The sequence below is a fragment of the Nycticebus coucang genome, chromosome 5 (genome assembly GCF_027406575.1).
Source record: "Nycticebus coucang isolate mNycCou1 chromosome 5, mNycCou1.pri, whole genome shotgun sequence".
Lineage (NCBI taxonomy): Eukaryota > Metazoa > Chordata > Mammalia > Primates > Lorisidae > Nycticebus > Nycticebus coucang.
The window spans coordinates 47,338,802-47,359,799 of record NC_069784.1 but is presented as its reverse complement, the minus strand read 5'-3'; the positions used below and the strand labels follow the sequence as shown (position 1 = coordinate 47,359,799).

Below are 20,998 nucleotides of genomic sequence, written 5' to 3'. Positions count from 1 at the left end.
TCCCTTCACAGTAGCTTCAAAGAAAACAAAATACCTAGGAATATACCTAACAAAAGAGGTAAAGGACCTCTATAAAGAAAATTACAAAATCCTAAGAAAAGAAATAGCAGAAGACATTAACAAATGGAAGAACATACCATGCTCATGGCTGGTAAGAATAAACATTGTTAAAATGTCTATCCTTCCCAAAGCAATTTACAGATTCAATGCAATCCCCATTAAAAAACCAACATCATACTTTGAAGATTTGGAAAAAATAATTCTTTGTTTTGAATGGAACCAAAAACACACAAACAAACAAAACCCCGTACAGCTAAAGCAATTCTTAGTAATAAAAACAAGCCTGGGGGTATCAGCCTACCAGACTTTAGGATGCACTACAAGGCCATAGTGGTCAAAACAGCATGGTATTGGCACAGAAATAGAGACATAGACATCTGGAACCAAATAGAAAACCTTGAGATGAAACTAATATTTTACACTTGATCGTTGATAAACCAAACAAGAACATAAACTGGGGGGAAAGATACCCTGTTCAATAAATGGTGCTGGGAGACCTGGATATCCACATGTAAAAGACTGAAACTGGACCTGCACCTTTCTCCACTCACTAAAATTGATTCAAGATGGATAAAAGATCTAAATCTAAGGCATGAAACAATAAAAATCCTTGAAGGATGTGTGGGGAACACTTGAAGGTATCGGCCTGGGGAAAGACCTTATGAAGAAGACTCTAGTGGCAATTGCAAAAACATCAAAAATAAACAAATGGGACTTAATTAGCTTCTGAACAGCTAAGGAGATAATAACCAAAGCAAATAGACAACCATCAGAATCTGAAAAGATATTTTCATATTATGAATTGGACAAAAGCTTTATAACTAGCATCTACAGAGATCTCAAATTAAGCAACAAAACAAGAGCCAACAATCCCTTATATCAATGGGAAAGTGAAATGAATAGAAACTTCTCTAAAGAAGACAGATGAATGGCTAACAAACATGAAAAAATGCTCATTGTCAGGCGGCATCTGTGGCTCAAGGAGTAGGGCACCAGCCCCATATGCTGGAGGTGGCAGGTTCAAACCCTGCCCTGGCCAAAAACTGCAAAAAAAAATGCTCATTGTCGCTAATTATTAAAGAAATGCAAATCAAAACCACCCTGAGATATCACCTAACTCCAGTGAGAATGGCCCATATCTCAAAGTTGCAGATGCTGGCATGGATATAGAGAGAAGGGAACACTTTTACACTGCTGGTGGGACTGCAAACTAATACAACCTTTTTGGAAGGAAATATGGAGAAACCTCAAAGAAGTCAAGCTAGACCTCCCATTTGATCTTGCAATCCCATTACGGGGCATCTACCCAGAAGAATAAAAAATCCTTTTATCATAAGGACATTTGCACTAGACTGTTTATTGCATCTCAATTTACAATTGCCAAATTGTGGAAACAACCTAACTGCCCACCAATCCAGGAATGGATTAACAAGCTGTGATATATGTATAACATGGAATACTATTCAGCCGCTAAGAAAGATGACTTTACATCTTTTATATTAACTTGGATGGAGTTGAAACACATTCTTCTTAGTAAAGCATCATAAGAGTGGAGAACCAAGAATCCAATGTACTCAGCTCTGGTATGAGGACAATTGATGGTAGTCCACAGTAGAGGTGGGGACTTGGGGGAGCAGAGAGAAAGAAGAAGGGGAGAGTCTCGGTATCTCTTGGGGGTGGGACACAATTATGAGAGGGACTTTACGTAACCAATGCAAGCAGTGCAGTGATTCTTTGTACTCTCAATGATTCTTCAACAATTAAAAAAAAAAGAAACCCTTAAAAAAAAAGACTAATTGCCAAAACCTGGAAGCAACCAAGATAAGATATCCTTCAATAGGTGAAGAAATAGACAAACTGTGGTATATTCATACAATGTTATTTGATTCAGTGATAAAATAAAAGAGCTATGGAGCCCCACACACACACACAAATCCTCACAGCTGGCCAGGCACGGTGGCTCACGCCCGTCATCCCAGCACTCTGGGAGGCTGAGGCAGGTAGATTGTTTGAGCTCATAAGTTCAAGATCAGCCTGAGCAAGAGCAAGACCGTGTTTCTAAAAAATAGCCAGGCATTGTGGTGGGCACCTATAGTCCCAGCTACTTGGGAGGCTGAGGCAAGAAAATCACTACAGCCCATGAGTTTGAGGTTGCTGTGAGCTGTGACACCACGGTACTCTACTGAGGACGACAAAGTGAGACTCTGCCTTAGAAAAAAAACAAGGCGGCGCCTGTGGCTCAGTGAGTAGGGCGCCGGCCCCATATGCCGAGGGTGGTGGGTTCAAACCCAGCCCCGGCCAAACTGCAACAACAAAAAAAAATAGCCGGGCGTCGTGGCGGGCGCCTGTAGTCCCAGCTACTCGGGAGGCTGAGGCAGGAGAATCGCCTAAGCCCAGGAGTTGGAGGTTGCTGTGAGCTGTGTGAGGCCACGGCACTCTACCGAGGGCCATAAAGTGAAACTCTGTCTCTACAAAAAAAAAAAAAAAGAAAAAAAACAAAATTCCTCACAGCTTAGGCTCTTGTTAAATACTTTCTCCTGAAGGAAGATCTTATTAAGAAGAACAAAATACCTAGCATAGTTCAAAATACAGCTGACTCTTGAACAAAACGTGTTTGAATTGCGTGGGTCCACTTCTATGTGGGTTTGTTTTCCAAACACAGACTGAAAACACAGTATTCACAGGATTCAAACCCACCACATCTGTGTGAGTTCTGCAGGGCCGACTGCGGGGCTTGAGTACGTGCAGATTTGGGTATACGTGGGGTGTGGGGAGGTTGTCCTCACGTGCACTGAGAGAAGACTGTAGTCACTTTTCCCTACTCACTGTAGATGGTACAAGGAGATTTTTCTTCAACATCATTGTAAGAATCTGTTTGAGTTCCTGGAGGCAAAACTCTGGGACCCCCCCAGACCTGGCCTCCTCCTGGAGTTTTTATCTCTCAGACTTGTTCAGACTGAGACTCCAGCAATTCTTCAGTCACAGCTCGGGCCTTGCTGCCTGCCTGGCTGCTGTGAACATTTGTACTCAGGGTTTCTGCTGTGGCAAGCTGTAATTTTCTGCCCTCGCTTGTTGATTTCTCCAATTTTGGTTTGCCTCATGATCCCACCTCTCTGATGACTCTCAGAAGAGTCATCCCCATTCCCGGAAGCCCTCTGTGTCACCCCAGTTCCACCACCCAATCTGGGTTCAAAGTTCTTCCTCTGGGTTCCCATGCTTGCCTCTGGCCTATATTTATCCATCACACTGGGTTACGTTTGTCCACCCTCCCCCACTAGATTGTGAGCTCCTTGAAAGCAGAGATGCAATGGCACGCCTCTGTGTTCTTAGGGCCTAGCACAGCACCTGACACACAGTAGAAGTTCAATGAATAAAAGAATGATGGAGGATTGAAGAGATAGCGTGTGCTCTGTGCCATTTGTGACACCACAGGACTTTAGCAGAAAGGCAGAGCTCAAGACCAGAAGGCCGGGAAGTCTTTCTGAAGGGAATGGTGGCATCATCCAAGACTGCCATGAAGAATGGGAACAGGGTAGTGCTGGGACCCTCATCTTTCCCACTGGGGAGATTCCATGGTGGTTTTCACTAGCTGGATTTTGTGTTTGAATTTCAAGAGGCTGTGAGGCTTCATTCATCATTGTCCTTAGCAATTAACTCTGGATGGTAAAACAATAGATGCTTAAAGTCAGAAGAAAGAGCAGTTCAACTCTTAGTGAGCTGGTACAGGAAGTACTGAATAAACTTGTCTTTGTGGTTTAGACCTCAGAGCTTCCTGCCAGAGCTTAACAAGGTTCAGCAAGTCTAAGAAGCCAAGGAGAGGAGGGTGAACGGACCACAAACATGGCACTGACACTTCAAAGCAAGGTGCCTCTTAACACCTACTGTTTTCAAACTTTAACTAAAACCAGTCCCCCCTCCCCTTTTCCCCAAAGTACAGCCTGCATGACTTCCAGTTGGGGATGTGGCCTGACCTTTTAGTTATGGTCATTCAAGACCCTTAAGATTTGCTTCAACCAACTCATCTTCGAACCGACCCTTTTCTGTCATGTGATGATCTCGAGGTACCTCAAGTATTCATGGACACATCCTTCTTTTCAAGGATGACTCTACAGGTCACTATGACCATGTCTGCCCAGTCAAGGAAAGGAGACCAAAAAGATTAAATTGTTGGATGCCTCCATCAATGTTTGGGCATAGAGCCTTCAATTCCTTACGCAAATCTACAAATAGGTTGTTAGGCCCAGCTTTGCAACAGGGACCCGGGAGCATGTTCTGGTCATTTTAATTAGGATTAAAGTGGTTCAAGTGAATGGGGCTTACCAAGTTTGATCCTGCTGTCACACCCAGGAGCCTCTCCCATTCAGCAGCTTCCTCTTCTTAATGCGTTTTGACAGTGAGCAGACAGGGTAAGTTAAAGCTTTTATTTCACTTCTACTCACAGGACAGTGGCAAGTGTCCACCAGGGCACATAAGAAACCCGAGAGTCTCTCAAGGCAGGCAGTCTGCCCATAGGGACACCCAAGCATGGAAACCTCTTGACTTATCTCATCTGCACACGATCTGAGTGGAGGCAAGAGAGAGCTAAGGTTGTGGTGTTCAGTCACCCACCACCCTCCCATGTTTGTTGTTTTCCCTTCTGGATGTCAACACACAGTGAGTTAGAAGGTGCAGAGGTGGCCCAGGAGCATCAGGACGTGGTAATGCTTGGCTCCTAGAAAACGCCTGGTAGAAGTGAGGATGTGCACACGGGCCAGAGAAATCCGCAGTGCCTTTTACTAGGAAGGACCGTCTCTATGGCTTTTAATTAGAGGAAGGGGACGACGAGTTTTCTGCAGCCCCATGGGGAGGTTTCGGTTGAACCCGGGGCCTGGGGAGGGGCGGGCCTTTGTGCTGATGAACTTGTGTGCCCGGAGGAGGCCTCCTCTGAGGCTGGTGCTGGACACGGTGGCCAGGAGGCAAGGGACGAGGACCAGATGTCTGAGAACGATGACCGAGTGGTGGAGGCGGCTGGGTGGCTGCTGGATTGTGTGGAACTGATTGGTGGGGCTTCTGGCTCCTTTCCTCCGTGTTAGCTCTGTGTACTCTTATCTCCACCTCCTCATCTGCAACAATAAAACCTCCTCACAGTTCATCTCGGCAAGATGCAGCCAGCGCAGACATCCATGTAGGGAGACAGGCTGGCGCACTTCTGGGATGCCATGAGGAAGCAGAAGCTGCCCCATGCCTGCCGAGAGCTCTGGGTCTTGTCAGAGAGACAGAAGTGCTCACTGCAAGGTTAGAAGGAGGGCCCGGACTTTGGAGAACTCAGGGAACCAGAGGGAAGGAGACACACAGGTGGTGGGCTTCCTGCCTGGGGCTCCCACGAGCACCAGATCCCAGAGCCCTGCCTCTGTGCCACCCTAGTGTCTGCCTTGAGAACAAGAACCTTGTGCTTAGAGCACATGGTAATGGAATCTGAGTAGTCACGGAGGGTATTAGTAACGACATTCCTTTTGATGGGTTTCTATGTTAGAACTGCCTTCCACTAGATCTGCTGTCACGCTACCCACATTCTGGCAAGAGATTAGAACACTACTTCCTCAGAAATTCATGCCCTATCTTCTTGGGCTTAGGAGGGAAGGAACTCCTCCTCTCCTCATCCTCCCCGATTTTCTGCTTTGGGTGACAATAATTTCAGTCCATGAAGTTAGGGCCATGAACAATAGTAATGAAGTTTTTCCTGTAGTGTCTTGAAATCACACGGGATATATGTGAGGGTGCCCAGCTACTCTAAGCCTGAAGGGCCCTGACGGCCCCTCTGTCCTCCTTCAGTCTACAAGTTAGATGTTCCAGTCCCTGCACCCAAGGCCAACTTTGCAATGGCCCTAGAGGGAGGTAAAAACAGAAGATCCTCTCCGGGGTAAATTAATGATCTCTTACACCATCATAGGGACACATGGCTGGGGAAACACAACACCCTGTGACTTCAAGGTGATGACATCAATCCAAATGGCCTCCCTGACTACTGGGAATGCAAGCATCAGGCAGCTTCAAATGAGAAGAGTCAACATCAGACAATGTGATTTTGACATCTGAGTGGCCTTGTGTGCAAGACAAAAAGGCCCAGAGGGACAAAACACATTGCCTATGCCATCTTCAGGGCCTCAAGGTAGCTGAGGTTATGCCCTGGAGGCTGTGGAGGGGACTTTGACCTTGACCCAGTTCCCAGCTGTAGGGCAGTGGGTGATCCTGTCTCATCTCTTCCATGGCGAGCTTGGACCATGTGTCTCCAGCTCTGCTTGTCCACCACTTTGTTCATTTATTCTCCCAACATTCATTCCTCATCCCACAGGTGTTAAGGGCCATTGCTGAGTAGCATAGGGACTCGCACACAAACACTATCTTCAGGAAGCCTAAAGTCAAGCAAGTGAGATGAACTAGGACTATAAGTTACTATTGTCAGTTTCCAGGGAGAGCCTGGCGCTACCAGTTGGTGTAGACAGAGGCTGAGCTATGGTGGGAGCAGCGTGGGCTGGGGGGGTGGGCAGCCACATGGCTGAGACCACAGGCCGGGCTGGGCAGACGAGGCTAGCAACTTGCCTGGTCAGAGCAAGACTGTGGGTCCCCAGCACATCTGCACAGCAACTTCCTGCCTAGACTTCTGCTCCCCCAGGCTCTCTGTCTGCTCCCTCATTTGCAACTCCTGCTTACTCAACCCAGGGCTTGACTAGAATGAGCAAGTGAGGCAGATGGGGAATGAAATCCAAGGAGGCATCTGCTCTCAGGCCCCTGCCGGGGCAGGGCCGGTTGATAGAGCAACGGAGATCTGTATCCTGGGCTCTCTGCCTCAGCCTGGTCCTGACTCTGCCTCCCGACCATAGGATTAGAGGAGAATAATTAAACCTCTCTGAGCTTAAGCTTCCTCGTCTGTGTTAATGTATCTTCCTCCTAGAATTACACCGAAAGCTGGATGCAATAATGAATATAAAGCACAGAGATTGGTGTCTGGAGCAAGTGACTTCTTTGTCAACATAAGCTGGTCATCACGTTGGTCTTTTCAGCCTGTGGACAGTGGAGATTGCCTTGGGTGGAGGTGACGTGTGACGTCCACCTTGGAAGAGTGTGTGGCCTTTGACTGTCAGGTGTGGAGAAAGCCTCCCTGGAGAGCCGGGAACAGAGGAGAGGAAGCCCCCTGTGCCCGGGGGACTGTGCAGGTGATTCTGCCCCACTGGGACGGAGAGTGTGGAACTATGGTGGCAGGAAAAACAGGTGCTACGTTTAGGAAGATGCTTCAGGCCCAGGCTGGAGGCAGTGAGATGATGGAACCTGGGGCTGAGAGGCGGCTGCAGCCTGAACCGGTGACTGAGGGAGAATGGCCAAGAGTAGTCTGAGGTCAGAAAGCCAGAGCCGAACTCCACAGCTGCCTGGGGAGGTTCAGACCCGAACCCTGAGCCTTGGTGGGAGTAGCTGGTGGGAGTACGCCCGGCCTACTCAAGGGAGAGACACCCAAGAGAGGACCCAGTCCCGCAGTGATTGTGAGATTGCACAGAGCCCCAGGGCAGGCCTGCCCTCTGCATGCCCTGTCCTGCTGATGGCTGACCCCGGACCCCCAACCTGTGGTCACTCCTCTTTTGTTGGTCTCTGATGTATCCTGCCTCGGGTGGCCTGCAAGATGCCTTAGCCAGCTCCTCACTAATGGGCACAGCCTTTTCATTCTTGATGGGTAGGTTTTTTTTTTTTTTTATAGAGACAGAGTCTCACTTTATCACCCTTGGTAGAGTGCCGTGGCGTCACACAGCTCACAGCAACCTCCAACTCCTAGGCTTAGGCGATTCTCTTGCCTCAGCCTCCCAAGTAGCTGGGATTACAGGCGCCCGCCACAACGCCCGGCTATTTTTTTGTTGCAGTTTGGCCGGGGCCGGGTTTGAACCCACCACCCTCAGCATGTGGGGCCGGCGCCCTACCAGCTGAGCCACAGGCGCCGCCCTTGATGGGTAGGTTTTAGGACAGCCTTGATCTGAGGGAAAAAAACACTCTCTCCTAAATGGCAAATTAGAAAAGGCAGCACAGTCACTCTGGTTTTGAACAACTGTTTCTTTGTGAGTGATTTTACCTGTGTTCCTAACACACCTTGGGCCCTGCATGCACAAGACAGTTGTTCCTAGAAATGGTGTTTTAAAGCTACCTTTTCTACCCACGTAGGGCTGTGTGGCTCCTTGAGAACATATCCACACTAGTCCATGCCCAGCAGGCCGCAGGGGACTCCAGGGATGCCGGGCTGTACTCAGCACCTCAAAGCTCCCACATGTCACTAGGAAGAATTTGCTTTTCAAAAATCAAGCTGATCTCAAAAGGAAACACGTTATAACCACCAGTTACAACCCTGACATTTTGAAACTACCTGTCTCCATTACTTTTGCTGAGCCCAAGGTGGTGTCCATATGAGATATTTCACGGGGATTTTGCGGGGGCCTGTGGTAGGGTGGAGGAGGGGGAGCTTACCATTTCTCCTGCTGTTCTGCTTTTTCCTCTTGCTGACGTAGAAAATGAGCAGTGCCACAAAGATTATCAAGAGGCTGCCCCCTACAGAGATGCTGATGATGAGATACATGTCCAGGCTCTTCCCTGTGAGAGGAGGAGATGGGATGAGGGCTGGCACAGTGGCTCCACCCTGCAATCCCAGCACTTTGGGAGGCTGAGGCAGGAGGGTGGGCTTGAGGCCAGCAGATCGAGACCATCCTGGGCAACATAGCAAGACCTCATCTCTATAAATATTTTTAAAAATTAGCCTGGCATAGGACATCCAACTAGTCCTGGCTGTTGGGCAGGAGGATCACGTGAGCCCAAGAGTTCAAGCTGCAGTGAACTATGATGGTACCCTTGCACTCCAGCCTGGGTGCCTGTGGCTCAGTGAGTAGGGCGCCGGCCCCATATGCCGAGGGTGGCGGGTTCAAACCCAGCCCCGGCCAAACTGCAACAACAAAAAAAAAAAAACAGCCGGGCGTTGTGGCGGGCGCCTGTAGTCCCAGCTGCTCGGGAGGCTGAGGCAAGAGAATCACGTAAGCCCAAGAGTTAGAGGTTGCTGTGAGCCGTGTGACGCCACGGCACTCTACCCGAGGGCGGTACAGTGAGACTCTGTCTCTATAAAAAAAAAAAAAAAAAAAAAGAAAGAGCAGGACCAGGAAGTGTGGAGAACCCTCAAAGAACTCAAGCTAGAGTTCCCGTTTGATTCTACAATCCCATTACTGGGCGTCTACCCAGAAGGAAAAAAATGCTTTTACCTACCATAAGGACACTTGCACTAGCCAGGGGTCCTCAAACTGCGGCCCGTGGGCCACATGAAGCGGTGTGATTGTATTTGTTCCCGTTTTGTTTTTTTACTTCAAAATAAGATATGTGCAGTGTGCAGAGGAATTTGTTCATAGTTTTTTTTTTAAACTATAGTCCGGCCCTCCAACGGTCTGAGGGACAGTGAATTGGCCCCCCTGTTTAAAAAGTTTGAGGGGCGGCGCCTGTGACTCAGTGAGCAGGGCGCCGGCCCCATATACCGAGGGTGGCGGGTTCAAACCCAGCCCCGGCCAAACTACAACAAAAAAATAGCCGGGCATTGTGGTGGGTGCCTGTAGTCCCAGCTACTCAGGAGGCTGAGGGAGGAGAATCGCCTAAGCCCAGGAGTTGGAGGTTGCTGTGAGCTGTGTGACGCCACGGCACTCTACCGAGGGCAATAAAGTGAAACTCTGTCTCTACAAAAAAAATAAAAATAAAAATAAAAAGTTTGAGGATGCCTGCACTAGACTGTTTATCGCAGCTCAATTTACAATCACCAAAATGTGGAAACAGCCTACATGCCCACCAACCCAGGAATGGATTAACAAGCTGTGGTATATGTACACCATGGAATACTATTCAGCCATTTAAAAAGATGAAGACTTTACATCCTTTGTATTAACCTGGATGGAAATGGAACACATTATTCTTAGTAAATTATCCAAGAATGGAGAAGCAAGAATCCTATGCACTCAATTATCATATGAAGACAATTAATGACCTAGTAAATGGTGGTGGGTGGGGGATGGGGGGAAGGGGAGAGCAGAGAGAGGGAGAAAGAGGGCAGGGGGTGTGGTCTGGTGTGTAACACACCTTATTGGGGCCAGACACAATTGTAAAAGGAACTGTATCTAATAATGCAATCAGTGTAACCTGGTTTCTTGTACTCTCAATGAATCCCCAATTAAAAAAAAAAAATATATATATATATATATAATAAAATGGAAAAAAAAAAAAGAAAGAAAGAAAGAAAGAGCAGGCCCAGGCAGAGGGGTCATTTCATTGCTCTGGGCAAGGATGCTGCCTCCTGCGTCATGCAGATAAAAGATCTCCTTGGGAACTTTTAGTCTCACTGAGGCCAAGGTCATAGAGGAGGGTGAGTTGTGTCAATCCGTGGAAGGGCACAGGGTCCCGGGAAAGTCCCCTTGGCAGGCCCCTTGGGAAACTGCTCTTGTGGACTAGACTAGACTTATCTGATTACTCATGTGGGAAGGCCTGCCACTCCCCCCATCATGGAGTGCATCATGGAATTTTAGATCTGAGGAGTTTAGAGATACCATAGTGTAACCTCTAGTTTCAAAATGAGGCCACAAGAAGAAGGATGAGTTGCCTGAGGCCACGCTACACCTGCTTCTGGGCAGTCCCTTATGCCTTAATGCTCCCACACTATTTATCCCACTCTCCTCTCTGGCTTCCTTCCTGCAACATGACTTTCTCACCCTCTTGACCAGGCAGTTTGCAAACCTGCAGGGTGAATATTTCACAGGTCCAGCCCAGCACCCTGACCTCACAGCCAGTACACCCTCCCAGATTTTCCTTGGCCCTGAGGGAAACTCAGACACCCATGGAGTTAGCCACAGTGGTGGACTAGTTAGCCACAGTGGTTAACTAACTAACTTCAGTTCCCAGATCTTAAAAACAGTAATTTCAGCATTACAGGAAATGGGTTTGGCCCTTCTAGGCGAGAGCCATATGACGCTTGGCACTCACTTCAGCTCTCAGAGGCTGTTTCCTTCTTTGCAAGCTGGAGATAGTGAAACCTACATTACGGAGTGGCTGTTGGAAGTCAATCAGATAATGGATGTGAAAGCGCTTTGTAAACTGTAAAACAACACACAAATGTGAGGTCTCGCTCTTAAGAGTGCTTCTTGCGCTGGTGTTTCTGGGAGGCATTTCCCAGGAGGGGCCCCTGGCTGTCTGCCCTTTGTGAATCAGTGCAGTGAGAGAGGCTGCCATGGGGCCAGGGGCTGGGGGTCAGGGGCCGGGGACATCTGGAGGACAAACTGGAGCTTGGCCCAGTGTCACAAAAGAAATGCTTCTCCAGCCAAGCAATCCTAAGAAGAAACTCTTGTACATGAAGCCCAAGAGGGGCCCCAAGGGGCCCCAGGCCAGAAGCCTCAGAAATCAAATTTAGCAGGTTATTAAACTGAGGTCAAATGTTCATCCTTGGTTTTGGTTCATCCTCGAGTCTGCCTGCCAATTATACAGCTTGTAATCTACGTTCTACCAACAAATGGGGCATCCATGAGAGAAGCAGGTGTAACCCTAACCTAAAGTTGTGTGACTGACCAAGAAAGGGCACAGGGCCCTCCAGGCCCTGCTGGCTTAGAGGAGGGGCTGGGGCTGCCGGAATCTACTACCTGCTGGGCTGAGAACTTTTCAGATTTGACCCAGGGTGGGGCACTGGGTAACAGGTGGCTAATTTTGGCAGCCACCAGGTCACCTTAGAGTCCTCAGGCAGGGTGGCCACACTTTTACCTTGGGCACACTCCGGAATGAAGGCATTGCTTACACAGTCTGTTCTCGAGTTTGTATACTGTGGCCCCCTGGGGCACCTGTGGTGGAGAATATTCCAGCTGATCTCAGAAGCAAGTCTCTTGTGGCTCTGTCCTTCAAAACTGTGTCCCTACAGTCCCTAAATCCAATGACGTTATCTTCCTACAGTCTCTCTGGAAGCTGATGTGATGGAGTACTTCCGTGTGTATGGGTCTGTTCCTCTCTCCTAGAAATCTTCCGGCCTTCAAAATTTGGCTTCTCTTAAGGTCCTCCCTCCCTCCCACCTTCTCTCCCTTATACACACACGCACATTTTTATACCGTGGGGCCCTAGTTAAACATAAAGAGTAGGGTTGCCAGATAAATATAAGACACCCAGTTAAATTTGAACTTCAAGATAAACAATGGATAATTTCTAGCATACGTATGTTCTGTACAGTATTTGGAACATATTTAAATCTTCCTCTTCAATTCTGCAATTTTTTTCTTCCAAAGATCTTTTTAATTGCCTGGGGTCAAACTGCTCAGTGGGAGGATGGCATGGTAGGTGATCAGAAGATTCCACATCCTCTGAGGTTTCCCAAGGAAAACGGACATCGTCACTTCTCATCCTGAGCCAAGGCCACCTCCCAGCCCAGACACCTGTGCCTTGCAGTCTGCGCCACTCTGCCTGCTGTGGGCCTGGCAGGCTGGGTATTTGTGAGGAGATTCCTACCACATACCTGGACAGACGAGGGGCACCGTGACAGATTCCTCACTGCGATTGTTCTGTGCCGTACACTTGACTACCCCACCTGGGTTGGTGGACCACTTGTATTTGATGGTGTTCTGATAACTTTTCGTGAGATTTTTCTCATTTTTAATCAGTCTTAATTCAAAGTGACTTCCCTTTGTTATATTACAGGTCAAGGTTCGGTTGACACAGTCCCAGAAGATGTTTGGTTTTGAGACCAACTCTAAGAGGAAAATAAAGATCCGATTTGTATTAAGCACTTTTCTAATTTTAATAGACATACCTATTAACACAGGGAAGAATAGATTTAGTTTGGGATAAAGAAACAATTTCAAAGACCCTAAGAACAAACAAACAAACAAAAAGACCCTTAGCAACTTTTTTTTTTTTTAAGGCAGAGTTTTATTCCGTCGCCCTGGATAGAATGCCATGGTGTCATCATAGCTCACAGCAAACTCAAAGTCCTGGGCTCAAATTATCCTCCTGCCTCAGCCTCCCAAGAAGCTGAGATCACACATGCCCACCACAACACCCAGCTAGTTTTTCTATTTTTAGTAGCGATGGAGTCTCACTCTTGCTCAGGCTGGTCTCCAACCCTTGGGCTCAAGTGATCCACCTGCCTCAGCTTCCCAGAGTGCTAGGACTACAGTGTGAGCCTCCAGCAAGACCCTTAGCACCTTCTGAAAATTTTATTTTATTTACATTGAACATTCAGAACAAATTTGTTTCTGGTAAAGGCTCATAAATGTATTACACCAATAAAAAAGTATGTCACGGCTAATATTTACGTGCTGTCTTACGCCTTAAAATGTTTTCTCACATATAGGATACCATTTAATCCTAAGAAGCAGAGAGGCTGATGTTTTTCTACCTGTTTACAGGTGAAAGCACCCACCTATTTAGGTAGTCTTAGGGCACCACCTAAAATTAGCATATCAGGAGAGGAGACTGCCCTTTTGAGTCCAAGTTCAAGAAAATGGGTAAGAGGGTCACAATGTCCTGATCCCCACTCACCTCAAGAGCTTGAGAGAGGCAATGATTTAGGAGCGGCCAGGAACCCTGCCTGGGAGGAGTCACCACGTGAGTGGCCTGGGATCTTGGTTGCTCCCTGTCCCCAACAGGGTTCAGAGTACCAGGTGGGGGGTCTGGCAGTGTGTAGGTATCCAGGAAGCTCGAGGCTCTAGAGAGAAAAGGCACCAGCCTGGGAAACGGGACATGGTTCTGCCTTTCCCAGCCCTAAGACCTTGTCTATAAGAAAAGGATGAGAAAAATATTTCCTGCCCATCACAAAAAGGACAACATGTGGCAAAGCCCTGGGCAAATTGTTAGGTTCTGATACAATTAGAGGTAGTTCCTGCACTCATTAATCATAAGTTTCTTGCCTCTCTTTTGCTGACATGGTAATAGTTATTAAAAGCTGCTTAGTACAGGTCAGCACCCATAGCTCAGGGGCTGGGATGCCAGCCACATACACTGTAGCTGGTGGGTTCGAATCCAGCCCAGGCCTGCCGAACAACAAAGACAACTACAACCAAAAAAAAAAAAAAATAGCCAGGCATTATGGCAGGTGCCTATAGTCCCAGCTACTTGGGAGGCTGAGGCAAGAGAATCGCTTAAGCCCAAGAATTTGAAGTTGCTGTGAGCTGTGATGCCACAGCACTCTACGCAGGGTGACAGCTTGAGACTCTGTCTCAAAAAAAAAAAGCTGCTTTGTAAAAGAAAATAGACTAGGCCTTGGTATTACACAGGTCGCGTGACCTTCTCCTTTTCCTTCTGTTCTTTCTCTCATTCTTTACTCTCCTTCCCCAGACTTGCCACCTTTCCTCTCAGATTCTCCACATTTATAATGCAGATGGATAGCTTAGTTTTCAACAATTCCCTCCCACTCTGACTTCTAGACACCAGTATCTCCATGGATCATCCCAGACAAATTTCATTTCTATGCCAATATACTGTCCATCCCAAGATTCTATGTTACCCAGAATGGGAAACATCCACAAACAACAGCAGTATACAGAACCTCTCTCCATTGCCTGGGCTAGAGTGTCCCAGCCTCAGCCTAACAGGCAGCAACCTCAAATTCCTGGGCTCAAGCAATCCTTCTGCCTCAGCCTCCCAGATTGCTAGGATTACAGGCATGAACCACCACGCGCAGCCCAAAATGGAAATATTCTTTTTCTACTTGAAACTGTAACATCTAATCATTGTAAAAATTGATAAAATATTTTTAGAAGTTTAAAGCAGATTAAAAATTATCCCCAATTCTACTACCTAAGTAAATAATAATTAATATTCTGATGTATGTCTTTACCAGATAGTCTCTGTGGGTGCGTACACATATAAATAATATAATATTTGAAAAATTAAAACTGGATTATGTGATTTTGTAGTCTGCCTTTTTCCTCTTACTGTGAAATTATGTTATAAATTCTTTCAATAAATGTATGTCTCCATCATGTTTTTTAAAATGACAAATTCTTAATTTAATTAATATGTTTCTAACTGCTGGAGACTTTTAAATCTGTTCCAGTATCTGTTCCCCACCTATGAGTGCCCTTCTGCAGCGAGACCTCTGCACACATCCTCTCAGGCCTGATCACTAGGAGCCCACTGGGAAGGCCTTTTCGGGGTGAGAACTCCTTAATTCTGAGTTGCTAACCCCTTATCTACCAGCACCTGCTTCTACGCAGCCTTTCTCTGCCCACAGCAGCAGCCCCTTCATTAAGGAGATGTGGGCATCAGGACGGGCGCTTGAGAAGGTTGGAGAGACAAAGAGATACAGGAGGCATTAACACTGGGCAAATGGGGACTGTGCCCTGGGCCCTGCGGGCCACTTTTATACATGTTGTCTCACCAAATATCTCTTGAAGTTATTACTGAGAAAAATCAGATTCAGAGCTGATATGGAATTTGCCCAAAGCCATGTGACAAAGAATGGTGACCAGACCACAAGTTAACAGGCTATGTGACATTGGCATGTCCACACATGGCAGCCAGGTACTGTCTTTAGGCTAAGGGATGTGGCGGGTTCTTTGGGGGGTAATTAAAATGTCAACTGTGGGATGTTTGCCCAATTCTGTGCATATACTAAAGGACATGGGATTGCACACTTTTTTATTTTTATATATATATATATATTTTTTTTTTTTTTGTAGAGACAGAGTCTTACTTTATGGCCCTTGGTAGAGTGCCGTGGCATCACACAGCTCACAGCAACCTCCAACTCCTGGGCTTAAGCGATTCTCTTGCCTCAGCCTCCTGAGTAGCTGGGACTACAGGCGCCCGCCACAATGCCCAGCTATTTTTTGGTTGCAGTTCAGCCAGGGCCGGGTTTGAACCCGCCACCCTCGGTATATTGGGCCGGCACCTTACCGACTGAGCCACAGGCACCACCCATATATTTTTTTTTTTTTTGAGATAGAGTCTCACTATGTCACCTTCGTTAGAGTGCCATGGCGTTATAGCTCACAGCAACCTCAGACTCTTGGGCTGAAGTGATTCTCTTGCTTCAGCCTCCCATGTAGCTGGGACCACAGGCACCTACCACAATGCCTGGCTATTTTTAGAGATGGGGGGGTCACGCTCTTGCTCGGGTTGGTCTCGAACCTGTGAGCTCAGGCAATCCACCCACCTCCGCCTCCAAGAGTGCTAGGATTACAGGCGTGAGCCACCTTGCTGGCGGGATTGCATACTTTAATGGAAGGTATGTGAATTATGTTTCAATGACACCATTTGGGGATAAAAGAAAAAGATCATCTTTCTTGCCAAAAGGACCCCTGGGGTTGAAGACTGGTGAAGCAAGGAGACTTTGGACAAAGTCTCTGTTTTCTCTGAGATAATCAGGGGACAGTAACAACTACTTCTCAGGATTGTTGGAAGCATTAAACAAGATCTGCAAGTGAGCGCCGGCTGGCAGCTTTTATTTCCACCAGGACACCAAACCAGACCAGCACATGAAAGCACCAGCATGGTCCCTTTGCGTAGGGCACATGCTCAAAACAGGACACTTGTGTGGAGATCCTGGTCCCCACAATGGGAGGTCCCTTCTGGTGCCATTCTCTGCCCCATCCCATTTCCAGAAGGTGCTTTCCATTCTAGGCTGCAGGAGTCAGGTGTCGAAAGTGCCACTGCATGGGAGCTGTCAATGTCTGGGATGGCTGGAGTGGGGCTGAGGACAGGGCTGGAGGGAGCCCAAGCAGGAGGAGGGGGCCCTGCCTCTGGGGACATTTCCTGTGTGAAGCACAGCAGTGTTTATTTGCTCCCAGGAGTGCCAAATGTGTCCTGGGGTTCCTGTCTTCCTCTCCAAGCCCAAAGCAGCTTCCTCTTCTCCCTTCTGGTCACTCCCTTCTATGCAGTGTTCCTGGACTTTCAGCTTTAACAGCATTTCAATTCCACTTTCTCTCCCTCACCCGAGCCACGTGTCAGTCCTCTCTCCCACATGACCCTCAGCATGCATTTTCTTCCTTACTTCCTAGGCAACCTTTTGTCTCAGCCCATGGTTGCCAAGCTTGGCTGCTCAGTAGAACATCCCAGGGGAAATTTAGAACCTCCAGATGCCCAGGCTCCATGTCCCAAGTTCTTGATTTAATTGGTCTAGGATGGGGCCTGGGCACTGGTGACTTTTAATAGCGTCCCTGTTGATTCTGAAGTGCAACCAGGGTTAAGAATCACCAGCCGGCCCTTCTCCATTCCACTTGGTTTACAGCAGCAGCTCTCTGCTTGGTTTCCCTTCTTCGGTCTTCACTATCCACTCCTGCCCTCCCAGTATAAATACAGCCCCACAAACCTACATCGTGTGTATTTTCTACACACATCGGCAAAAGTCCCCTTCCACCATGGATCGCTCTGACATTGAGCAGATATAAAACAAGGGCTGTTTATCCTTACATGTCTTGTTTCCAGACCTTTCCTGCCCCATAATTGCTCCTTTATGGCACTGTGGCTTGAAGCTGGCTCTCCAGCTGACAGATCCACTACACTCTAGGCCACCTCACCTTTCTGCCATACACTTAGCTTGCCCTTCTGAACCCACCTGGAACGGCTGCAATTTTCCTCTGGCCACCTGTTCCCCTCCTGATTCTAGGTTCTTCACCCAGATACACCTGCATCTAGGTTCTTCACCCAGCCCCACATCCCCTGAAGAGAGAGAGTTGTAGGCACTAAACTTGAGGGTCTATCAAATTTGTGGATTCCACCCCTCCCATAAGCCTGGAGTCTCCATGGGGCAGAAGGCCTGCATTTGATGTCCTTCAGAGCCCCCATGGAGGCAGAGGTCATGGCTGAAGAATGTAAATGTTATTTTCCAACTTGCTAAGTAGAACCCATGCGGAAATGAAGAAATGTAGGAAATGAACACTTACCTAAAGTCTTCAAATTAAAGGATTTTTCCAACAAGTTTTTCCCGTTTATATCGTATATTACTACCTTGTAGCAACCTTCAGAATTTTTCGTCAGACGTTTAATTTTTAAGGTTCCATTTTCAAATACCTCATATGTGTCATTTAACTGGACATATTTCTTGTCTCTTTTGTATTGTGCAATCTTGTTGGTGTTCGATCCTTTTTTCCATTGTATATCATCAGTAATATGATTCTTTTGAAATCCAGGAATTTCCAAGTTGATATCCTGATCCAAGACACCCCAGATATTATCTTGGCAGTCTGAACCTGTGAAAAGTAAGACCAATACTGAGGTCTTGAGATTCATTGCCAGGGAAAGCTGGACTATGACCTCTTCAACTGTTATGCTCACTTCAGGGACTCCAAAGAAGCTTCTAGCAGTGACAGTGGGCACCCACACACAAACTTACCTTTGGTAGGAAAGTTGAAAATTAGAAGAAAGCTGGCTAAAATTTTACATGGGAAGCTCATCTTAAGGGTTGGTTTCCTTCTTGCAATTCTGAGCTCTTCATGAAAAGGAACTGAAATAAGACTAGTGGAATCTAACCCCCACTCCGCTAGAGCTTAACCACACACACGCCTCTCTTTTGTGCTTTTTTTTTTTTTTACAGTGGCATAGAAAACACATACAGAGCAAACCGACCCTTCTGATGTGCTCTTTTGCCAAAGCAGGTGTGTTGATGAGTGTACTTTCTTATCACATTTTAATACTCACTCCCCCCAAATGGGGGGCGTTACACCTACGGAAGAGAAAAGGGATTGAGAAGCTAAGTAAATCACTCAGGATAATACTTTTATAAACAAGGAGCCTTACTCAACAGTCTTCTCTCCACCCAGCTCCATTGCTTTAACACAACCCCATGGAGATGGAGGTAAATGGTAGTGAGTGACATACAGAATACAAATATTTATCATGTATAATTAAAGATACTGAAAAGTGTATGGCACATCAAATGGTTAGGAAATGGATTTTTTTATCTTTCCAAAATGATGTTTTTAATGTCCTGAAATTGTTTTTATGATAAAAAGAAAGAAACAAATGGAGTCTCAGCTGTTAATACTGGCAATCCCCACGTTCTATGTTTAGCGCACGTTACAACTCTAGTGAAATTCACAGGAAATACAAACTTGTTCCAAAAACAAGCAAGGAAGCACAGAAAGGATGAAATACTACTAAAACACCAGAATAAATTATTTGAAAACATTTAAGGTGGCAACATTATACACGGTTAAGGAAGGGGAGAGATAAACAGAAAAAAAGAAGTGAGGCCGCGGACTGGAAGAGAAGAGGAAATTTTCGATACAAGGAGAGAGACGGTGACACGGAGATGATTGTACCCTGACAAGATGCCAGGAGAGCCCATCGCAGAAAAAAGGAATAGCCCAACAACAGATTTCCAGAGTAAATTTCTTGTTTTACATTCTTTAGGACAAAGTAGGTAAAAATCTTATAAATATGCTTGTTTTCTTTTCAACTTTAAGTACAAATAAGGAAATTATCTGTCAGAAAGTTGCCCAGGAAATGAAATTAAGTCAAAGCAATCGTTTGCTACCACTGGGCAGAAGGAAGCCCAAATATATTCACATCGTGGCTGTGTGAGCATCATTCACAATAATAAAGTACAGTTAGGTTAAAATTTTTTGAGACAGAGTCTCACTTTGTCACGCTCAGTAGAGTGCTGTGGTAGAGTCATAGCTCACAGCAACCTCAAACTTTTGGGCTCAAGTGATTCTCTTGCCTCAGCCTCCCAAGCACCTGGGACTATAGCTGTCCACCACGATGCCCAGCTATTTTTAGAGGAGGGGTCTCACTCTGGCTCAGGCTGGTCTCAAATTCCTGAGCTCAGGCAATCCACCCGCTTTGGCCTCCCTGAGTGCTAGGATTAGAGCCATGAGCCACTGTGCCCAGCCCTGGGTTGAAATTTCAATGCAAAAAACTATAATGTGCTGGATACTATGGCTTGTGCCTGCAGTCCCAGCTAATCTGGAGGCTGAGATGGGCAGATCGCTTGAGCCCGTGACTTTGATCCTGGGCAACATACAAAGGCCCTGTAAAAAGAAGAAAAAAACACCACCTATAATAAAGATAAAGACAATATAGAAAGATATTTTTCTATCTTTGAGTACGGAAGGCCTATCTACATATAATACATAATCCATAAGCAATAAAGAAAAGATGGACACAACTGACTACATAAAAATGTAAAATGTATGCATAGGCAAAGAGATATTGAGCAAAATGAAAAGACACGATGAAATTGTATAATATATGAAAAATTATTAATATTCAAGATATGCAACTAATTTCTATTAATCAATAAGAAAATATACTTTAAAAATGGGCAAAAGATATAAATAATCAGTTTACAGAAGAAATACTGTACATAAGAAAGAGCATACATAGATGTTACCAAAAGATACATTGCAGTCAGGCAATGCCATGTTTCATCATGGGAATGGCAAAATTAGAAAAGATGATAATTCATGTTACTGACCCAAGGGCATGGAGAAACAGAGATCTTTATACAGCATCACAGGGAATGTAAATCAATATCTCTTATTTAAAAACAAATGTTCCTAGCCGGGTGTTGTGGCGGGCGCCTGTAGTCCCAGCTACTCGGGAGGCTGAGGCAAGAGAATCACTTAAGCCCAGGAGTTGGAGGTTGCTGTGAGCTGTGTGATGCCATGGCACTCTACTGAGGGCCATAAAGTGAAACTCTGTCTCTACAAAAAAAAAAAAAAACAAACAAATGTTCCTAAAGGAAAGGACATATTTTTTTCAAAAGTATATGCTTACCCTGAGAAACAATTAGCAAGCAGCTTTCCTGCTTCATTTTGTTTGTGGGTTGGTTGGGTTTTTTTGACACAGTCTTACCCTGTCACCCTGGGTAGAGTGCCATGGCATCATAGCTCACAGCAACCTCAGACTCTTGCCTCAGCTTCCCCACAGTAGCTGGTACTACAAGCATCCACCACAATGCCCAGCTATTTTTAGACGCGGGGTC

At 46.4% G+C, this 20,998-nt stretch overlaps 1 protein-coding gene across 1 annotated transcript; it reads right to left on the bottom strand.

Annotated features, from left to right (window-relative positions):
• Positions 1 to 3,979: 3,979 nt before the first annotated feature.
• On the bottom strand, positions 3,980 to 18,532 carry CD2 (CD2 molecule). The gene is made up of 5 exons (XM_053592413.1): positions 18,404 to 18,532; positions 17,955 to 18,260; positions 12,584 to 12,817; positions 8,542 to 8,664; positions 3,980 to 5,162 (listed from the first exon to the last, which is right to left on the bottom strand). Exons 1-5 carry the CDS (start codon positions 18,462 to 18,464, stop codon positions 4,861 to 4,863), a joined length of 1,026 nt encoding a protein of 341 aa, XP_053448388.1. The 5' UTR covers positions 18,465 to 18,532; the 3' UTR covers positions 3,980 to 4,860.
• Positions 18,533 to 20,998: the final 2,466 nt, after the last annotated feature.

Bases quoted from the DNA above. Each gene is read 5' to 3' on its own strand.
- CD2 (XM_053592413.1), bottom strand. From the start codon at position 18,464: ATGAGCTTCCCATGTAAAATTTTAGCCAGCTTTCTTCTAATTTTCAAC. The intron at 18,261-18,403 runs GTAAGTTTGTGT...TACTTTTCACAG, and splicing joins TTTCAACTTTCCTACCAAAG to GTTCAGACTGCCAAGATAAT. The intron at 12,818-17,954 runs GTAAGTGTTCAT...TTTTCCTCTTAG, and splicing joins CTTTAATTTGAAGACTTTAG to AGTTGGTCTCAAAACCAAAC.